Source organism: Schistocerca piceifrons, chromosome 3, assembly GCF_021461385.2.
Source record: "Schistocerca piceifrons isolate TAMUIC-IGC-003096 chromosome 3, iqSchPice1.1, whole genome shotgun sequence".
In the NCBI taxonomy this organism is placed as follows: domain Eukaryota; kingdom Metazoa; phylum Arthropoda; class Insecta; order Orthoptera; family Acrididae; genus Schistocerca; species Schistocerca piceifrons.
In genome coordinates, this window is record NC_060140.1 from 556,692,077 (window position 1) to 556,709,924 (window position 17,848).

Sequence of the window (17,848 nt, forward strand, 5' to 3'; positions counted from 1 at the left end):
TTGGTTGGAGAATTTCCTCCATTAATTGTGTCCCATTATCCATTCTTTTATTTCCTAAGTCCATCGCTAACTGATTCTGTCTACTGATTCATGCTGTATTGCATAAGAACTTCCTTTCATTATTTTTATTTCGTTACTCCATTTCAGGACTTGTCTCGTTCTCGTATATATACGAGTATACTAGCACACGAATCTTCTTAACTGAAAACGTTTTTTGTGTACTGTATTTATATCTTAGCATGCCTCAAACAACCATATCTAACTCTTACGTTATTATTAGTCTTTTATTCGAAATTTTAATTAAAACTTGAGGGTTAAGGTAATTTTAAAGCGATATCGTAGTGAAGAAAACAGTTCTTGTGGCCAAAATGGCTTTGATTAAGTTACTGATTTTCATTACCCTAGAAGGCAGAGCTAGATCCCAGCTGGAAGCATACAGCTGGAGAGGGACATACTGCAACCTTTCTCTGCTAGGACGCCCCTGTGAAGGACGATGCCACCAGAGACCGAAAACATGTATCTCTTAAATACAGTATTATCGCTATGCAAAAAGACATATTTTTCAAGTGCAGTAGAATACTTAGAACACTACAGTAAAAGTTCAGATAACTAATGTTTAAAAAAGTGAACATACACTATGTGACCAAAGGTATCCGGATACCCCCAACAACATACGTTTTTCATATTAGGTGCGTTGTGCTGCCACCTACTGCCAGGTACTCCTTATCAGTGACCTCAGTAGTCACTATCTATTGTGAAAGAGCAGAATGGGGCGCTCCGCGGAGCTCACAGACTTCGAACGTGGTCAGGTGATTGGGTGTCACTTGTGTCATACGTCTGTACGCGAGATTTTCACACTCCTGAACACCCCCAAGTCCACTGTTTCCGATGTGATACTGAAGTGGAAACGTGAAGAGACACCTGCAGCACAAAAGCGTATAGGCCGACCTCGTCTGTTCACTGACAGAGACCTCTGACAGTTGAAGAGGGTCGTAATGTGTAATAGGCAGACATCTATCCAGACCACCACACAGGAATTCCAAACTGGTTCAAAATGGTTCAAATGGTTCTGAGCACTATGGGACTCAACTGCTGAGGTCATTAGTCCCCTAGAACTTAGAACTAGTTAAACCGAACTAACCTAAGGACATCACAAACATCCATGCCCGAGGCAGGATTCGAACCTGCGACCATAGCGGTCTTGCGGTTCCAGACTGCAGCGCCTTTAACCGCACGGCCACTTCGACCGGCAATTCCAAACTGCATCAGGATCCACTGCAAGTACTATGACAATTAGGCGGGAAGTGAGAAAACGTGGATCTCATGGTCGAGCGGCTGCTCATAAGCCACACATCACGCCGTTAAATGCTAAATGACGCCTTGCTTGGTGTAAGGAGCGTAAGCAGTGAAAAAACGTTGTGTAGAGTGAGAAATCGCGGTACACAATATAGCGATCCGATGGGGGGTGTGGGTATGGCGAATGCCCGGTGAACGTCATCTGCCGGCGTGCGTAATACCAACAGTAACATTCGGAGGCGGTGGTGTTATGGTGTTATCGTGTTTTTCGTGGAGAGGGTTTGCACCCCTTGTTGTTTTGCGTGGCACTATCATAGCACAGGCTTACATTAATGTTTTAAGCACCTTCTTATTTCCCACTGTTGAAGAGTAATTGGGGGATGACGATTGCATCTTTCAAGAAGATCGAGCACCTGTTCATAATGCACGGCCTGTGGCGGAGTGGTTACACGACAATAACATCCCTGTGATGATGTGGCCTGCACAGAGTCCTGACCTGAATCCTATAGAACACCTTTGGGATGCTTTGGAACGCCGACTTCGTGCCAGGACTCACCGATCGAAATCGATACCTCTCCTCAGTGCAGCACTCCGGGAAGAATGGGCAGCCATTCCCCAAGAAACCTTCCAGTACTTGATCGAACGTATGCCTGCGAGAGTGGAAGCTGAAATCAACGCTAAGAGTGGGACAACACCATATTTAATTCCAGCATTACCGATGGAGGGCGCCACGAGCTTCTAAGTCATTATCAGCCAGGTGTCCGGATACGTTTGATCACAGAATGAATTCCTACAGCAGGTACTATTCATCAAAACCGGAAGAAAAGTTCTCGTAATTATATTTCCGCAAATCAACAGCTTTGAGATATGGCCCATTTTGCTTGTGACAAGTAAAGCGGAGTTTGATGGTATGGGCCGTCTCACTGTTGCAGTTCATTGCACACACAGTAAGCACTTGTGGCCAGACGCAAATCCTCGAGCAATCATGATCGTGAGACGCCAGGATCTATCAGTATCAATGTGGGGGGGAAGGAATTCCCGTTAACCAAACTGATTAACACCTGCAATTTTGTTAAATAAAGTCATGGGGACTGTGGCAGTTGTACGAAATAAATTGTTGATAGCGTACACTCCAAATTGGTTTTATGTTACTTTATTGAAAAAGTACTGTTACCAGATTCGAATTTATACATTTCGTTACCAGACTGCTTTAATACTATCGTCATTTTCATCTCACGTTGTTGAACCATTCAGTGAGAAACACTGAGAACGACATGAAAATATTACACTTAGCTGAAAAATGAGCCACTATAAATTTGTTAGGATAAACCGAAATACGTCCTCACAAAAACAGCTCCGCTGATAAAATCCTTAATGAGCAGACTGAGTTGGCTATTTTTTCCTAAAAAAATTTCCAGAAAATGCTTTCCACACTCCAGTATAAATAATATTTCTACACCAGTCTGCAGATCAAGTAACAGATCTTACAATACTGTACGTAATTATAATAGTTGATAATTTTTATGGTACTAAATATTAATAAATTTTAATTTACTGTCTTCTTCAGTGTTCAAACAGCACGTAAGGATTACTCATACTTTCTTTTCCAGATTTATTTCTCTATCATTTTGTGAAATAAGTTTGAACGATTTAGTTCAGAAAATTCCGTATATCTATCTGTGTATAACGCCCTGCAGTCAACTGAATACGAGACAGATGGAAGAAGTAAGTACACTGTTTATTACTTCAAAAGTAATTCCCATAACTGTTAATACATTTATTCCGCTGGCAGACAAGCCGGTCAGTGCCTTCATGGAGAAATGTTCGCAGTTGCCTGCGGAACTTGACTGTGTCCAGGATTGCAGCTCTTTATCCGAAGCAAATCGATGGCTGCGAATGCGTTTCTTCAGGGCTCCAAAAATATAGAATTAGCACGGGGAGAGATCGGGACTGTACGGAGGACGTGAGAGGGCTTCCCATCGAAACAACAGGGACACCAGCTCCGGGAAAACCATGATGACCTTTCTCTTTAACTCCAAGGACCCGTCGTAATTAATGCATAGCAGCATGTGGCCACTTTGCAAAAACTGAAGCGCGCCATCAAATCCAGACAGAGTGGAATGCTGACAGACGGCTTCATTCTGTTGCAGGATAATGCCCGCCCACATGTTTCCCAGGTAGTTTCGACTACGCTGCAGAAGTTTCGCTTGGGAGCACTCGCGCACCCTCTGTACAGCTCCGCCATCTCTCCACGCGAATTCCGTCTTTTTGGAGCCCTGAAGAAAGAAATTCGTGGCCGTCGATTTGCTTCGGGCAAAGAAATGAACACTTGGGTACAAGCATGGTGCTGTAGGCAAATCAAAACTTTTTCCATAAAGGTATTGACCAGCTTGTGCCACAGTGGGATAAATGTGCGTTTTTTTTCGGAATAATAAACACATTACTTACTTTTTTCCCACGTGTCTCGATTTCATTTTATTGCCACCAACACTTAGAAAGGTCACTGGACCTCGAAATAGTTTTTTAGGGAAGATGTATTTTGTTATACGAAAATCAATGCATTTTACAAGCCTAAATGAACTTCTGCAACATTTCTCCCACCTTATGTAGGAGGGTTATTCAGAAACTAAGGAACGATCGGTTGCGAAATGGAAAATACAGTGAAAAAGTGATGAAGCTTTGAACAGACGCGTTGGCCACTGTGTCTATGGTACGCCCGTCGATCACATCATGTCGCTCTTTTCAGTTCTGTGAGCTCACAGTGAGAACGTAGAGATGGCTAGAAATTAGCGTCTCCCGCCAAGTATGAGAGCTTGGTGAAAGATTTCGACTGAAGCTATGCACTACACATAACATAACTGTCATGCGGTTCTTTCTACACGACAATTCTCGGCCGCACTCTGCAGGGGCAATGAAGATTTTCCTGCAGCATTTCCGACGAGAAGTGTTTGATCACGGCCCGTAATTGGCTACCCCTGAGGTTCATCTCTGCTCAAATGAACGGCTGGCTATGAAGAAAACGTTTTAACACAGACAATGAGCTGCAGTGCAGAGTAAAAAATTGTTGCAAAGCACTGAAAGTTGATACAACGTTACGACAGATGTCTAAGTCTGAATGGCGACTGTGTAGAGAAGTAGCTGAAAGGTGTAGCTAACCGTTATAAATAAAACAGCTTTGATTTTCATTGTGGTTTCCATTTCGCGACCTATCGTTCTTTTCTTTTCGAATAGTCCTCGTATTTCGGCTAGTTTCAAGTACTGGGAGGCGCGACAGTCACCTCGACCTTCCACCACTGCCTAGTAAGTACTGAAGAGTAAGCTGAGCGCAGCACCGATATGCAGTGCAGTTGATATTTCATTTTTCCAGAAACTGACTGTCTTGCAGTTAGCCGGCCGGTGTGGCCGTGCGGTTAAAGGCGCTTCAGTCTGGAACCGCGTGACCGCTACGGTCGCAGGTTCGAATCCTGCCTCGGGCATGGATGTGTGTGATGTCCTTAGGTTAGTTAGGTTTAAGTAGTTCTAAGTTCTAGGGCACTGATGATCACAGATGTTAAATCCCATAGTGCTCGGAGCCATTTGAACCATTTTTTTTCTTGCAGTTACCCAAGGATTTCCAGAAGATAGGAGGCGAACGAGTATGTCGTCATTAGCTCTCTTTCCTATATTCGTATTATCTTAATGCAGTGTATTGTTCAGTAAAGTGGGTCATCCATGGTTGTTATTCTAAATTTCGTGATATCTATGTACAGATATTACTGTTTGTAGTTCTCACATTGCTCTTAACAAAGGAGGCAAAGAAAATGCCATAGGGTTTATCGCCGTATAAACAGCGTTAAATGGTGCAAAATGAAAGAAAATCTAAGGGGAACAGGTACAAGATTAAGGAAAAGATGGATAATATACAATATGTGCAAGAACCAAAGGGTACTACAAGAATAGAAAACAAAGAGAAAAGTATTCGAGTTAAAGATGGGCGTACAGCGTACAGGTGGTATTTCTCCCCTACTGTTCAACTTGCACACTGAAAAGGCGATAAGAGAATTTAAAAAAGGTCCTTGTTGGGAATAAAATTCAGGGTGACAGGGTATTAGTGATAAAATTCGCTGATGACGTTGCACTGTCAGTGTAAATGAAGAGGTATTTGATGCGTTTAAGGTAATGGCCACCTTAACAAGCACAGTACCAAGTGAAAACAAAAGTAATTACGAGTAGCAGAAATGAGATTAGTGACAAACTTAACATCAAAATTGTGGACCATGAAGTAGATGAAGAGAAGGAGTCCTAATATCTTGCATTCAAAATGACGAATGGCAGACGAAGTAAGGAGGGTATAAGAAAATGACAATCACAGGCAAAATGGGCATTCCTCGCTAAAAATTATCCACTAATATAAGCCTAAATTTGAAGCAGAACTTTCACAGAATGTACGTTTGGAGCTCAACATTCTCTAGAAGGGGATGACGGACTGTTTGGGTGGAATCGCTTGAGGCGCAGTGTTACAGAAGGACGCTAAAAATTAAATGGACTGATAAGACAAGAAATGAGAAGAATCTCCACTGAACTGGCAACGAAAGAAATAAGCGGAAACCACTGGTCAGAATGTTAGACAGGAGGACAAGGCGTATGCTATGACAGCAGAGAGTAAGTTCCGTGGTACTTAAGCGAGCTATAGAAGGCAAAAATAGTAGGGGAAATCAGAGACTGTAATATATGGAATAAATAATTGACGAACTTGGCTGTAAGAGCTACTCTGAATTGAGGAGTTTGGCACATGAGAGGAAGTCATGGTTGGTCACATGAAACCAGTCAGAAGAACGATGACCTAAAGAGACACACTGTCTTCTAATGGAAACCACTTGCAATAGTGTACAAACATCCATTAATTTTATCAGTTAAATTGAATGTCTTGAGCCTTGAAAGAGGTTATAACATGATCATTAACAATAATGGAACAAGGATGATGGAATACAGTCGAATTAAATGAGACGCTACTGAAAGAATTCGATAAGAAAATGAGACACTGAAAATAGAAAATGAGCTTTGCTATTTTGGGCAGTAAAATATCTGACGGTGGTACAGATACGAGGGTAGACTGAAAAGTAATGCCTCCACCTTCGTAACTCTTCAACAGTTGGCGGCATAGGTATGCAGCAAGTACTGGCTTGTGACGTAGCCTCTTCTCTACAGCTCCAGTTGGCGGGAAGCCTTAGCATTGAACGGTTGTGTTGTTACAGTGTAAAGTATGGAACCCTGCGCAGACGGTCGGTCAGTGCGATTTAAGCAACGTGCAGTCATTGAATTCTTGACAGCAGAAGATGTCACCCTAAAGGAGATTCATCAGAGAATGAAAGCAGTTTATGGTGACTGTGCTGATGTGAGTACTGTGTGTCGTTGGGTGAGTAAGTTTGACGATGTTGAGGCGGGAACATCTGACCTGCGTGACATACAAAGAGTTGGACGTCCTGTGACAGTAACCACCGAATTTCACAAGCAAAATGTTGACAGATTGATTCTGGACGATCGTCGTATCACTCAGATAGAAATTGCAAGCACAATCGGGATGTCACAAGAACGTGTGAGTCACATTATTGCTTTGCTTGGCTATCGGAAGATCTGTGCACGATGGGTACCCCGGATACTGACTCCTGAAATGAAAGCGCACAGACTTGAAATTTGCCAGGAGCTCCACTCACGTTACGAGAATGAAGTTGTGACAGGGGACGAAACGTTGGTACGCCATTACGACCCGGAGAGGAAACGTCAGTCAATGGAATATCGACATAAAGACTCGCCCCAGAAAGAGAAATTCAAGACGCAGCCCTCAGCTGGAAAAATTGTGGCCACAGTGTTCTGGGACGCAGATGGTGTTATCCATGTTGATTTCCTGGTTCGTGGAAGAACAATAAATTCAGAGCGTTACATCACAAAGCAGCAAACTCTGAAACGACGACTAACAAGCATCCGAAAGGAAAAGGGAAATGTTTTCCTGCAGCATGAGAATGCCAAACCACACTTTTCAAGTGCCACGACAGCAGAACTTCAGAGACTGAAACTCACCACTGTACGGCATCCTCCATACAGTCCAGATTTAGCACCGTCTGACTTCCATCTGTTCCTGATAATGAAAGACGATCTGCGGCGACATCATTATGCTTCTGATGAAGACGCTGAGAGGACTGTGAGACAGTGGTTGCGGAAACAGGGTGTTGACTTCATCCATGACGGCTTCAGAAAACTTGTTCATCGTTGGCAGAAATGTATCCAATTGGCTGGTGATTCTGTGGAAAAGTGAATATTGGTAATTAAAGATCACATTCTAAGGATTATTTCTGCGTCTGATTTATTAAAATATTCCCATCCAAACCCAATTAACGGAGGTGGAGGCATTACTTTTTATTCAACCCTCGTACATAGAATCAAAATGCACATCTCAAGATTTTTTTCTGAAAATAAGAAATAAATTAACATCTTGTGTAAAATTTAGTGTTAGGGTGTACTTTCTGAAAGTACTTGCCCGGAGTGTAGCATTATTTGAAAGTGAAATATGAACGATGAAGAGCACAGATAAGAACAGAATTGAAGCTTCGAAGTGAAGAGTTACAGAGGAGGACTAAAGATTAGGTGCTTAGATCGTATAACTAATGAGGAAAGAATGTAATTGGGGAGAAAATAAATTTATGGCACATCTTGATGGAAAGAAGATATCCGTTCACCTCTCACTCTGTAGCTACATCTACATCTACATGGATACTCTGCAAATCGCACTTAAGTGCCTGGCAGAGCGTACATCGAACCACCGCCACACTAATTCTCTATTATTCCACTTCCGAAAGAAACGAACATCTATACCTTTCTTTGCGAGCTCTATTTCCTTACTGTATTGTGATGATCGTTCCTCCCTTTGTAGGTCGGCGTCAAGAAAGTATTTTCACATTCGAAGGAGAAAGTTTCTGATTCAAATTTCCCGAGAAGATCCCGTCGCAACGAGAAACGTCTTTGTTTTAAAGACGTCCAGCCCAAATCCTGTATCATGTCCGTGACACTCTCTCCTCTATATCGCGATAATACGACACGTGCTCCTCTTCATTGAACTTTCTTGATGTAGTCCGTTAATCCCATCTGTTAACGATCCCACACCACGCAACAGTCCTCCAAAAGGCGACAGACAAGCAGTTTTTTAGTAGATCTATTGCATCTTCTAAGTGTTCTGCCAAAAAAATCACAGTCATTGATTCACCTTCCCCGCAACATTTTCTATGTGTTCTTCCCAGCTGAAGTTGTTCGTAATTGTCATTCTTATGTATTTAATTGACTTTACGCCTTTATATTTGATTGATGTATCGTGTAAATGATGTTCAACGGATTCCTCTAAGCGCTCATGTGGATTACCTCTCGCGTTTCATTACTTGTAGTCAATTGCAAATTTTCGCACCTTACGGATATCATTTCTAAACCGTTTTGCAATTTGTTTTGATCTTATGACAACTTTACTAGATGATAAGCGACAGCAACATGTGCAAACAACCTAAGATGGCTGCTTAGATTGTCTTCTAAATCGTTTATGTAGATGAGGAACAGCGGAGGTCCTACAACACTACCGTATGGAACGCCAGAAACCACTTCTCTATTACTCGATGATTTTCTGTCATTTACTACGAACTGTTACCTCTCTGACAGGAAGTCACCAAGCCAATCACATAATTGGGACATATTCCATAAGCACATAATTTGATTACGAGTCGCTTGCGAGGTACGGTGTCAAAAGCATTCTGGAAATCTAGAAATTTGGAATCAATTTGAAATCCCTTGTCAATACCATTCTACATTCCATGAGTAAAGAGCTAGTTGTGTTTCACGAAAACGATGTTTTCTAAATCCGTGTTGACTGTGTGTTAATAGACAGTTGTCTTCGAAGTAATTCAAAATGTTCGAATAAAATATATGTTCCAAAATCGAGCTCCATATCGACGTCAATGGTGTGGTTCTGGAATTTGGTGTATTACTCCTAATGCCTTTCTTGAATACCGGTGTGACCTGTGCAACTTTCCAATCTTTGGGTACGGATCTTTCGTCGAGCGAGCGGTTGTATATGATTGTTAATTATGGGGTTATTGCATCAGCATACTCTGAAAGGAACCTAATTGGTATACAGTCTGGAGGGGAAGACTTACTTTAATTAAGTGGTTTAAGTTGCTTCACTAATCCGAGGATATCTGCTTCTAAGTTACTCATGTTGGCAGCTATTCTTGATTTAAATTCCTAAGCTATCAAGGAATATTAAATTGGTAGTGCAGAGAAATGTAGAGGGAGATCACGGCTTGAATACAAGGTCATGTTCAAGTGGATGCAGGCTACAGTAGTTGAGCACGGATGATGAAACTGGCACAGGACAGGTTGCAATCTGCCTCGTTTTCTTATATATAGTACAAGAACGCTCGGTTCACTCTACCTTGTGCAGTTTGGACACGTGTACGACCTTGACTAATGCTCGTTCGTTATTTGACGCAGTGGTGCGTTTCTGACCGCCTCATTTGTGCCCTGCAGCTATATTAATTAAAATTCAACAGGTTACACAAGTGATCCTGTAGTTGAAATTCTAAGTCTGGCAAGTTTGCCAATTAAGCATAAATAAAAGTGATTAATGATAAATACTTGCGATAAAGCCCATAGGCCGAATAATGGTACACAACACCTTTGCTTCAAATTTTGGTGAATTGATTGTCTATTCATTAACGAAAAACTCAATAAATAGGATGGAGGCTTTGCAAAAAGCACGCGAGTATAACGTCAAATAGGCTGGTGATAATAACGTACGTGAAGTGAAGCTTGCATATATGCAATTCTGGCGCAGGCAGATGTCCACATTTCAAAGGCACGTAACATAAACTCCCGTAGCGCATTAATTATTGATATACCAATAGCTAACCGTACAATTAAATTTCTGTAGCTCGGTAAAAAATATATATATATAAATTTTCTCGAAGCATTCAGAAAGTTACGCTTTATCGTCCAGATAAGGAAAAACATCCATCTTGTGCAACTTAATATTTAGTATGCTTGTACCAAACATGTTTCGCCTTTTCATGGCAAGCATTTTCAGCGGTAGTTACTTACATGTTCTTTTGATGTATCAGAGTGTTCTTCTGTCTGTGCTGGATGCAAGTAGAACCGCATCCAATTGATAGGTCGCTTTATAACATTTCACTGGCATAAACTATGATGTAGCACACTGTAGGTATTGTGCTGTAAAATGTTTAAACGTGACCTATTAATTAAAGGAAGCCGGTACTATGCACGCCCAGTGCATATAGAACACATGGATGCATCAAAAGGACATAGGAATTAATATCACTGACAATGCCTACTAGGAATAGGCGAACAGATTTCTACATACATTCAGGTGCAAAAGATGGATTTGTTCTTATCTAGACGATGAAGCAGAATTGAAGCAGCAACCGAGGAAAAAGTTCGACGGTATTAATAGTACCAGTAGTAAAGCAGTCACAGAAATAACTCTAGGTCCTGCAATGTTTACAGTCTGACACTAATAAAAGTTAGGGTTCCAGCTGATTGCCAGATTGCAAGTTCAAAGCCTTAGTAACTCTACTCAGTCCCCAAAATATCGAGTTGACTGCTTGCTGTCCAGTTTCTATCAATAACCTACCTCACATCAACGCGAACAACCACACGCACTAGTTACCGTCGCGGCATCTCGGAACTGCGTGCTCTTATCGAGTTTGCGTGTAATCTTTTGCACCCTCGTGATCACGCCAAACCAAAATAATTGTTAAAAGATGGCCAACCATTCAAATTAAAAGTGATTGAACATAATAAATATGAATATACGTTGAGAGCAGCTGTTCTTTTTGTCTGGCTTTTTGCGAACTCACGGGGTGAAGTATATTGAAATTTTGTTTCTGCATGGGTTCACAGCCTCTAAACATTTTACAAATGGAAACACCGTCCGTTGTAGGCTGTGTATTAACGTTCTTCATTTAACTTGTGCGATAAGCTAATTTCGACTTCGCATCGTTTTCAAGCAGGTGCGCGACATCAACCTATGAACATCACGTTTTGCGTTGTGTAGGTATCGGATTCATGCTACACGCCATAATCCACGGGTACATGTGGATAAAGTCCGTACAGTAACGGTACACCATTATGCACTTTTAGTTGTAGTTACTATTATGTCCATATATATTTATGGATTATGGCGTGTAAGATGAATACTTACATAATGCAAAACGTGATGTACGTAAGTTAACGTCATGCATATGTTTGGAAAAAAATGTTTAAATATGTGTGAAATCTTATGGGACTTAACTCTAAGGTCATCAGTCCCTAAGATTACACACTATGTAGCCTAAATTATCCAAAGGACAAACACACACACCCACGCCAGAGGAAGGACTCGAACTTCCGCCGGGACCAGCTGCACAGTCCACGACGGCAGCGCCTTAGACCGTTCGGATATGTTTGGAAACGACACAAAGTCGGAATCAGCTAACAGCAAAACTAAATAAAGAACATTAATACACAGCCAACAATGGGCTGTGTTTTCATTTGTAAGTATGTTGATCTACTTACAAGCAATGTAATTACATCGCGCGCGTAAAGGCGCTTGAAACTAGTTACAAAGAGAATACGTTTAACGGCACAAATGCAAACTGACATCGTATATTCATAAGAAGCGTATTTTCGAGCTCTTTTCAATGGTGTATTGTGAAACGCGTAAGTAGCACCAGTTTTAATTTACTTGCATCTTCCGTAGTAGATTAATATGTAACTAACTAACTAATAAAACAATGGAAAATTCAGGACGGAATAATAACAGTATTATAAAAATTATAAGTTGCTATTCACCATATCTTTCCTGATCATGAACCATGGACCTTGCCATTGGTGTGGAGGCTTGCGTGCCTCAGCTATACAGATGGCCGTGCCATAGGTGCAACCACAACGGAGGGGTATCTGTTCAGAGGCCACACAAACGTGTGGTTCCTGAAGAGGGGCATCGCCTTTTCAGTAGTTGCAGGGTCAACAGTCTGGACGATTGACTGATCTGGCCTTGTAACACTAACCAAAACGGCCTTGCTGTGCTGGTACTGCGAACGGCTGAACGCAAGGGGAAACTACAGCCGTAATTTTTCCCGAGGGCATGCAGCTCTACTGTGTGGTTAAATGATGATGGCATCCTCTTGGGTAAAATATTACGGAGGTAAAATAGTCCCCCATTCGAATCTCCGGGCGGGGACTACTCAAGAGGACGTCATTACCAGGAAAAAGAAAACTGGCGTTCTACAGATCGGAGCGTGGAATGTCAGATCCCTTAATCGGGCAGGTAGGTTAGAAAATTTAAAAAGGGAAATGGATAGGTTAAAGTTAGATATCGTTTGAATTAGTGAAGTTCGGTGGCAGGAGGAACAAGCCTTTTGGTCAGGTGGATACAGGGTTATAAATACAAAATCAAATAGGGGTAATGCAGGAGTAGGTTTAATAACGAATAAAAAAATTAGGAGTGCGGGTAAGCTACTACAAACGGCATAGTCAACGCATTATTGTGGCCAAGATAGACACGAAGCCCACGCCTACTACAGTAGTACAAGTTTATATGCCAACTAGCTCTGCAGATGATGAAGAAATTGATGAAATGTATGATGAGATAAAAGAAATTATTCATGTAGTGAAGGGAGACGAATATTTAATACTCATGGGTGACTGGAATTCGAAAGTAGGGAAAGTGAGAGAAGGAACCATAGTAGGTGAATATGGATTGGGGCTAAAAAATGAAAGAGGAAGCCGCCTGGCAGAGTTTTGCACAAAGCATAACTTAATCATAGCTAACACTTGGTTCAAGAATCATAAAAGAAGGTTGTATACATGGAAGAATCCTGGAGATACTAGAAGGTATCAAATTGATTATATAATGGTAAGACAGAAATGTAGGAACCAAGTTTTAAATTGTAAGACATTTCCAAGGGCAGATGTGGACTCTGACCACAGTCTGTTGGTTATGAACTGTGGATTAAAACTGAAGAAACTGCAAAAAGGTGGGAGTTTAAGGAGATGGGACCTGGATAAATTGAAAGAACCAGAGGCTGTACAGGGTTTCAGGGAGAGCATAAGGGAACAATTGACAAGAATGGGGGAAAGAAATACAGTAGAAGAGGAATGGGTAGCTTTCAGGGATGAAGTTGTGAAGGCAGCAGATGATCAAGTAGGTAAAAAGACGAGGGCTAGTAGAAATCCTTGGGTAACAGAAGAAATATTGAATTTAATTGATGAAAGGAGAAAATATAAAAATGCAGTAAATGAAGCCGGCAAAAAGGAATACAAACGTTTCAAAAATGAGATCGACAGGAAGTGCAAAATGGCTAAGCAGAGATGGCTAGAGGACAAATGTAAGGATGTAGAGGCTAGGGGTAAGATAGATACTGCCTACAAGAAAATTAAAAAGACCTTTGGAGAGCCGGCCGAAGTGGCCGTGCGGTTAAAGACGCTGCAGTCTGGAACCGCAAGACCGCTACGGTCGCAGGTTCGAATCCTGCCTCGGGCATGGATGTTTGTGATGTCCTTAGTTTAGTTAGTTCTAGGGGACTAATGACCTCAGCAGTCGAGTCCCATAGTGCTCAGAGCCATTTGAACCAATTTGAACCTTTGGAGAAAAGAGATCCCCTTGTACGAATATCAAGAGCTCAGATGGAAACACAGTTCTAAGCAAAGAAGGGAAAGCAGAAAGGTGGAAGGAGTATATAGAGTATATAGTCTATATAATGGCGATGTACTTGAGGACAATATTATGGAAATGGAAGAGGATGTAGATGAAGATGAAATGGGAGATATGACACTGCGTGAAGAGTTTGACAGAGCACTGAAAGCCCTGAGTCGAAACAACGCCCCGGGAGTAGACATCATCCCATTAGAACTACTGGCGGCCTTGGGAGAGCCAGTCCTGACAAAACTCTACCATCTGGTGAGTAAGATGTATGAGACAGGCGAAATACCCTCAGACTTCAAGAAGAATATAATAATTCCAATCCCAAAGAAAGCAGGTGTCGACAGATGTGAAAATTACCGAACTATCAGTTTAAAAAGTCACAGCTGCAAAATACTAACACGAATTCTTTACAGAGGAATGGAAAAACTAGTAGAAACCGACCTCGGGGAATATCAGTTTGGATTCTGTTGAAATGGTGGAACACCTGAGGCAATACTGACCCTACGACCTATCTTAGAAAATAGATTAAGGAAAGGCAAACCTATGTTTCTAGCATTTGTAGACTTAGAGAAAACTTTTGACAATGTTGACTGGAATACTCTCTTTCAAATTCTAAGGGTGGCAGGGGTAAAATACAGGGAACGAAAGGCTATTTACAATTTGTACAGAAACCAGATGGAGGGGCATGAAAGGAAAGTAGTGGTTGGGAAGGGAGTGAGACAGGGTTGTAGCGTCTCCCGATGTTATTCAATTTGTATATTGAGCAAGCAGTAAAGGAAACAAAAGAAAAATTCGGAGTAGGTATTAAAATCAATGGAGAAGAAATAAAAACTTTGAGGTTCGCCGATGACATTGTAATTCTATTAGAGACAGCAAAGGACTTGGAAGAGCAGTTGAACGGAATGGACAGTGTCTTGAAAGGAGGACATAAGATGAACACCAACAAAAGCAAAATGAGGATTATGGAATGTAGTCGAAATAAATCGGGTGATGCTGAGGGAATTAGATTAGGAAATTAGACACTTAAGGTAGTAAGGGAGTTTTGTTATTTGGGGAGCAAAATAACTGATCATGGTTGAAGTAGAGAAGATATAAAATGTAGTCTGGCAATGGCAAGGAAAGCGTTTCTGAAGAAGCGAAATTTGTTGACATCGAGTATAGATTTAAGTGTCAGGAAGTCGTTTCTGAAAGTATTTGTACGGAGTGTAGCCACGTATGGAAGTGAAACATGGACGATAAATCGTTTGGACAAGAAGAGAATAGAAGCTTTCAAAATGTGGTGCTACAGAAGAATGCTGAAGATTAGATGGGTAGATCACATAACTAATGAGAAGGTATTGAATAGAATTGGGGAGAAGAGGAGTTTGTGGCACAACTTGACAAAAAGAAGGGACCGGTTAGTAGGACATGTTCTGAGGCATCAAGAGATCACAAATTTAGCATTGGAGGACAGCGTGGAGGGTCAAAAGCGTAGAGGGAGACCAAGAGATGAATACACGAAGCAGATTCAGAAGGATGTAGTTTGCAGTAAGTACTGGGAGATGAAGAAGCTTGCACAGGATAGGGTTGCATGGAGAGCTGCATCAAACCAGTCTCAGGCCTGAAGACCACAACAACAACAACAAGATTCACCATATAGCGGAGGTGTTGAGTCACTTATAGGCTCAACAAAACGACGATCAAACAAGCTAGCTTTCGGGCAGAAAGTCCTTCAACGGAATTACACATCACAGACACACACACACACACACACACACACACACACACACACACAATGCAACTCACACACACATGACCACAACCTCTGGATGCTGAGGCCTCGGCAGCCAAAGACTGTGGTCTTGTGCGTGTGAGTAATGTTTTCGTGAGTGTGTATTTTATCTAATTCCGATGAAAGCCTTTCTGGCCGAAAGCTAATTTGTTTGGCCGTCTTTTTGTTGTACATCTCAACATCTCCGCTATATGGTGAGTAGCTATCTATCCTTTTCATAATTAACTAATAAATCAGACAAAGAACTTCACGTTAACATATTGGTAAATAAGATAAGCTTACGAACACAGCATACTGCATTCGTTATGAGACATGTGCGAAGGAAATGTCGTTCTGTCACATTTACGTAATTGGCCGCAATTACAAGTACAGTTAGGCTGTGTATTAGCTAGCAATGTGCGGCAAACAATGACTAGCTATTTCTCACAGCTATTGTCCCATACCTTGAATTGAAATTACAGCTCAGTGCCTTTACTAGTTATTAATTTAATAACGTTGTTATAATTGTGCCGATCTAAATTGTGTAATCTTGATAACACACTTATCATTCTAGCAGAAATGCACACTTATCATTGTCGTGATCATCTTGAAGCATTGGCATTTTTTGTAGGATGTTGCTATGATTTATTGCTTAGTTTCTGAACTGTCAGCCGTGGCTATTCATCCTACACGTTGTGAATTTCACCGCATTTGCCGCGTTCATTTAGAAGACAGCTACTCACATCCGTCCAAGAGTACTCGTATCCATCGGGGTTGGTGACAGGGAAGATGTAGAAGTCGAACTGATCAATGATGCTTCTCACTCTGGCATCGGTCGAGCTGAGGATCTCGTTGATGAACCACGTCACGCTGGCCGTGCTGATCCACTCCCTCGCGTGTATGGCTGAGCACGATAAAAAGGCTTTCAATAATACTGTAATGAAATTGTTATAGGAATAGCAAATTTTTACACGGTGTGTATAAAAAATCACCGTCAACCTTCAGCATGTGTTGCTGAACGCAAACTAGTCATTCTTCTAGTGAGGACAATACATTAGACACAAGTGTAATGAGAACGACCTTTCTCCGTCTGCGGACTGCTCACTACGTAGGGCAGCAAACTGATCATTTTCCCAAGGCAGAGTCATTGTCCGGAAATTCTCAGGAATGTTATTTATTACGTGCAATACTAGCGTCTGCTTACATTGATTGCCAATGTGTACATAACGAATCAGGATATCACACATAAACCGAAGAAGTTTTGATTCCACAGCTCTCATGCGTCATAGTGTGCCGAAACTATGCATTTCCGGGTGACGCTTCTCCCTTTATAAATAACAAATTTGTGGCCCCTCAGATTATAGTGTTTCGATGACACATCCAGTACATAGTGTAAGGCGTCCAACTTAACCACTTCAAATAAATTTTGTCTCTTAAAATACATCTGTAATTTCTTTCACATAGCGACCAGAGACTCTTACAACAAAGGCTAATGCAACTTCACTAACAACAGAGATACAGACATCAACTTTCTTTAACACATCATGATAATTTTGCCATAAAACACCAGATCTGTGTGAAACAAATTCTGTGATATAACACTTCCCTAAATCCGAAAGGAAATTATGAATGTAACATACCGAATTCTGGAATGCTGCGCTCATTTTGGAGCCGTATGAATAGAGGATTACGACTCTCTCCAGAGAAATTTGTGACGCGACGTCATGCTTGAGCGCTAGGCTTTACAACAGTTCCATTACTCTTGAGTCAACTCTTCCAGAGGGCAACACACAAGCGATGAAGTATCTCTTGGCTACACTACAGTGAAGTGACAAAGATCATGAGATACCTCCTAACATCGTCTCGGACCGGTTTTTGCCTGTCGTGACTCGACGTAACCTGACGTAACAGGTCATTGGATGTCCGCTGCAGAAATACTGAGCCATGCTGCCTCTATAGCCATCCATAAGTGCGAAGTACTGGCAATGCAAGGTTTTGGGGACGGACTGATCTCTCGATTATATCCCACCACAAATGTTCGATAGGTGGACAAATCATTCGCTCGAATTGTCCAGAATGTTCTT

The 17,848-nt window shown here is 41.6% G+C and overlaps 1 protein-coding gene across 1 annotated transcript in view; it reads right to left on the reverse strand.

Annotated features, from left to right (window-relative positions):
* LOC124788830 (zinc carboxypeptidase-like) overlaps nt 1-17,848 on the reverse strand; it is a 110,021-nt gene that overhangs the window by 54,889 nt on the left and 37,284 nt on the right. Inside the window, exon 5 of the mRNA XM_047256111.1 lies at nt 16,508-16,668. Coding sequence (XP_047112067.1) covers nt 16,508-16,668 — 161 coding nt within the window. The remainder of the gene's footprint in view (nt 1-16,507; nt 16,669-17,848) is intronic.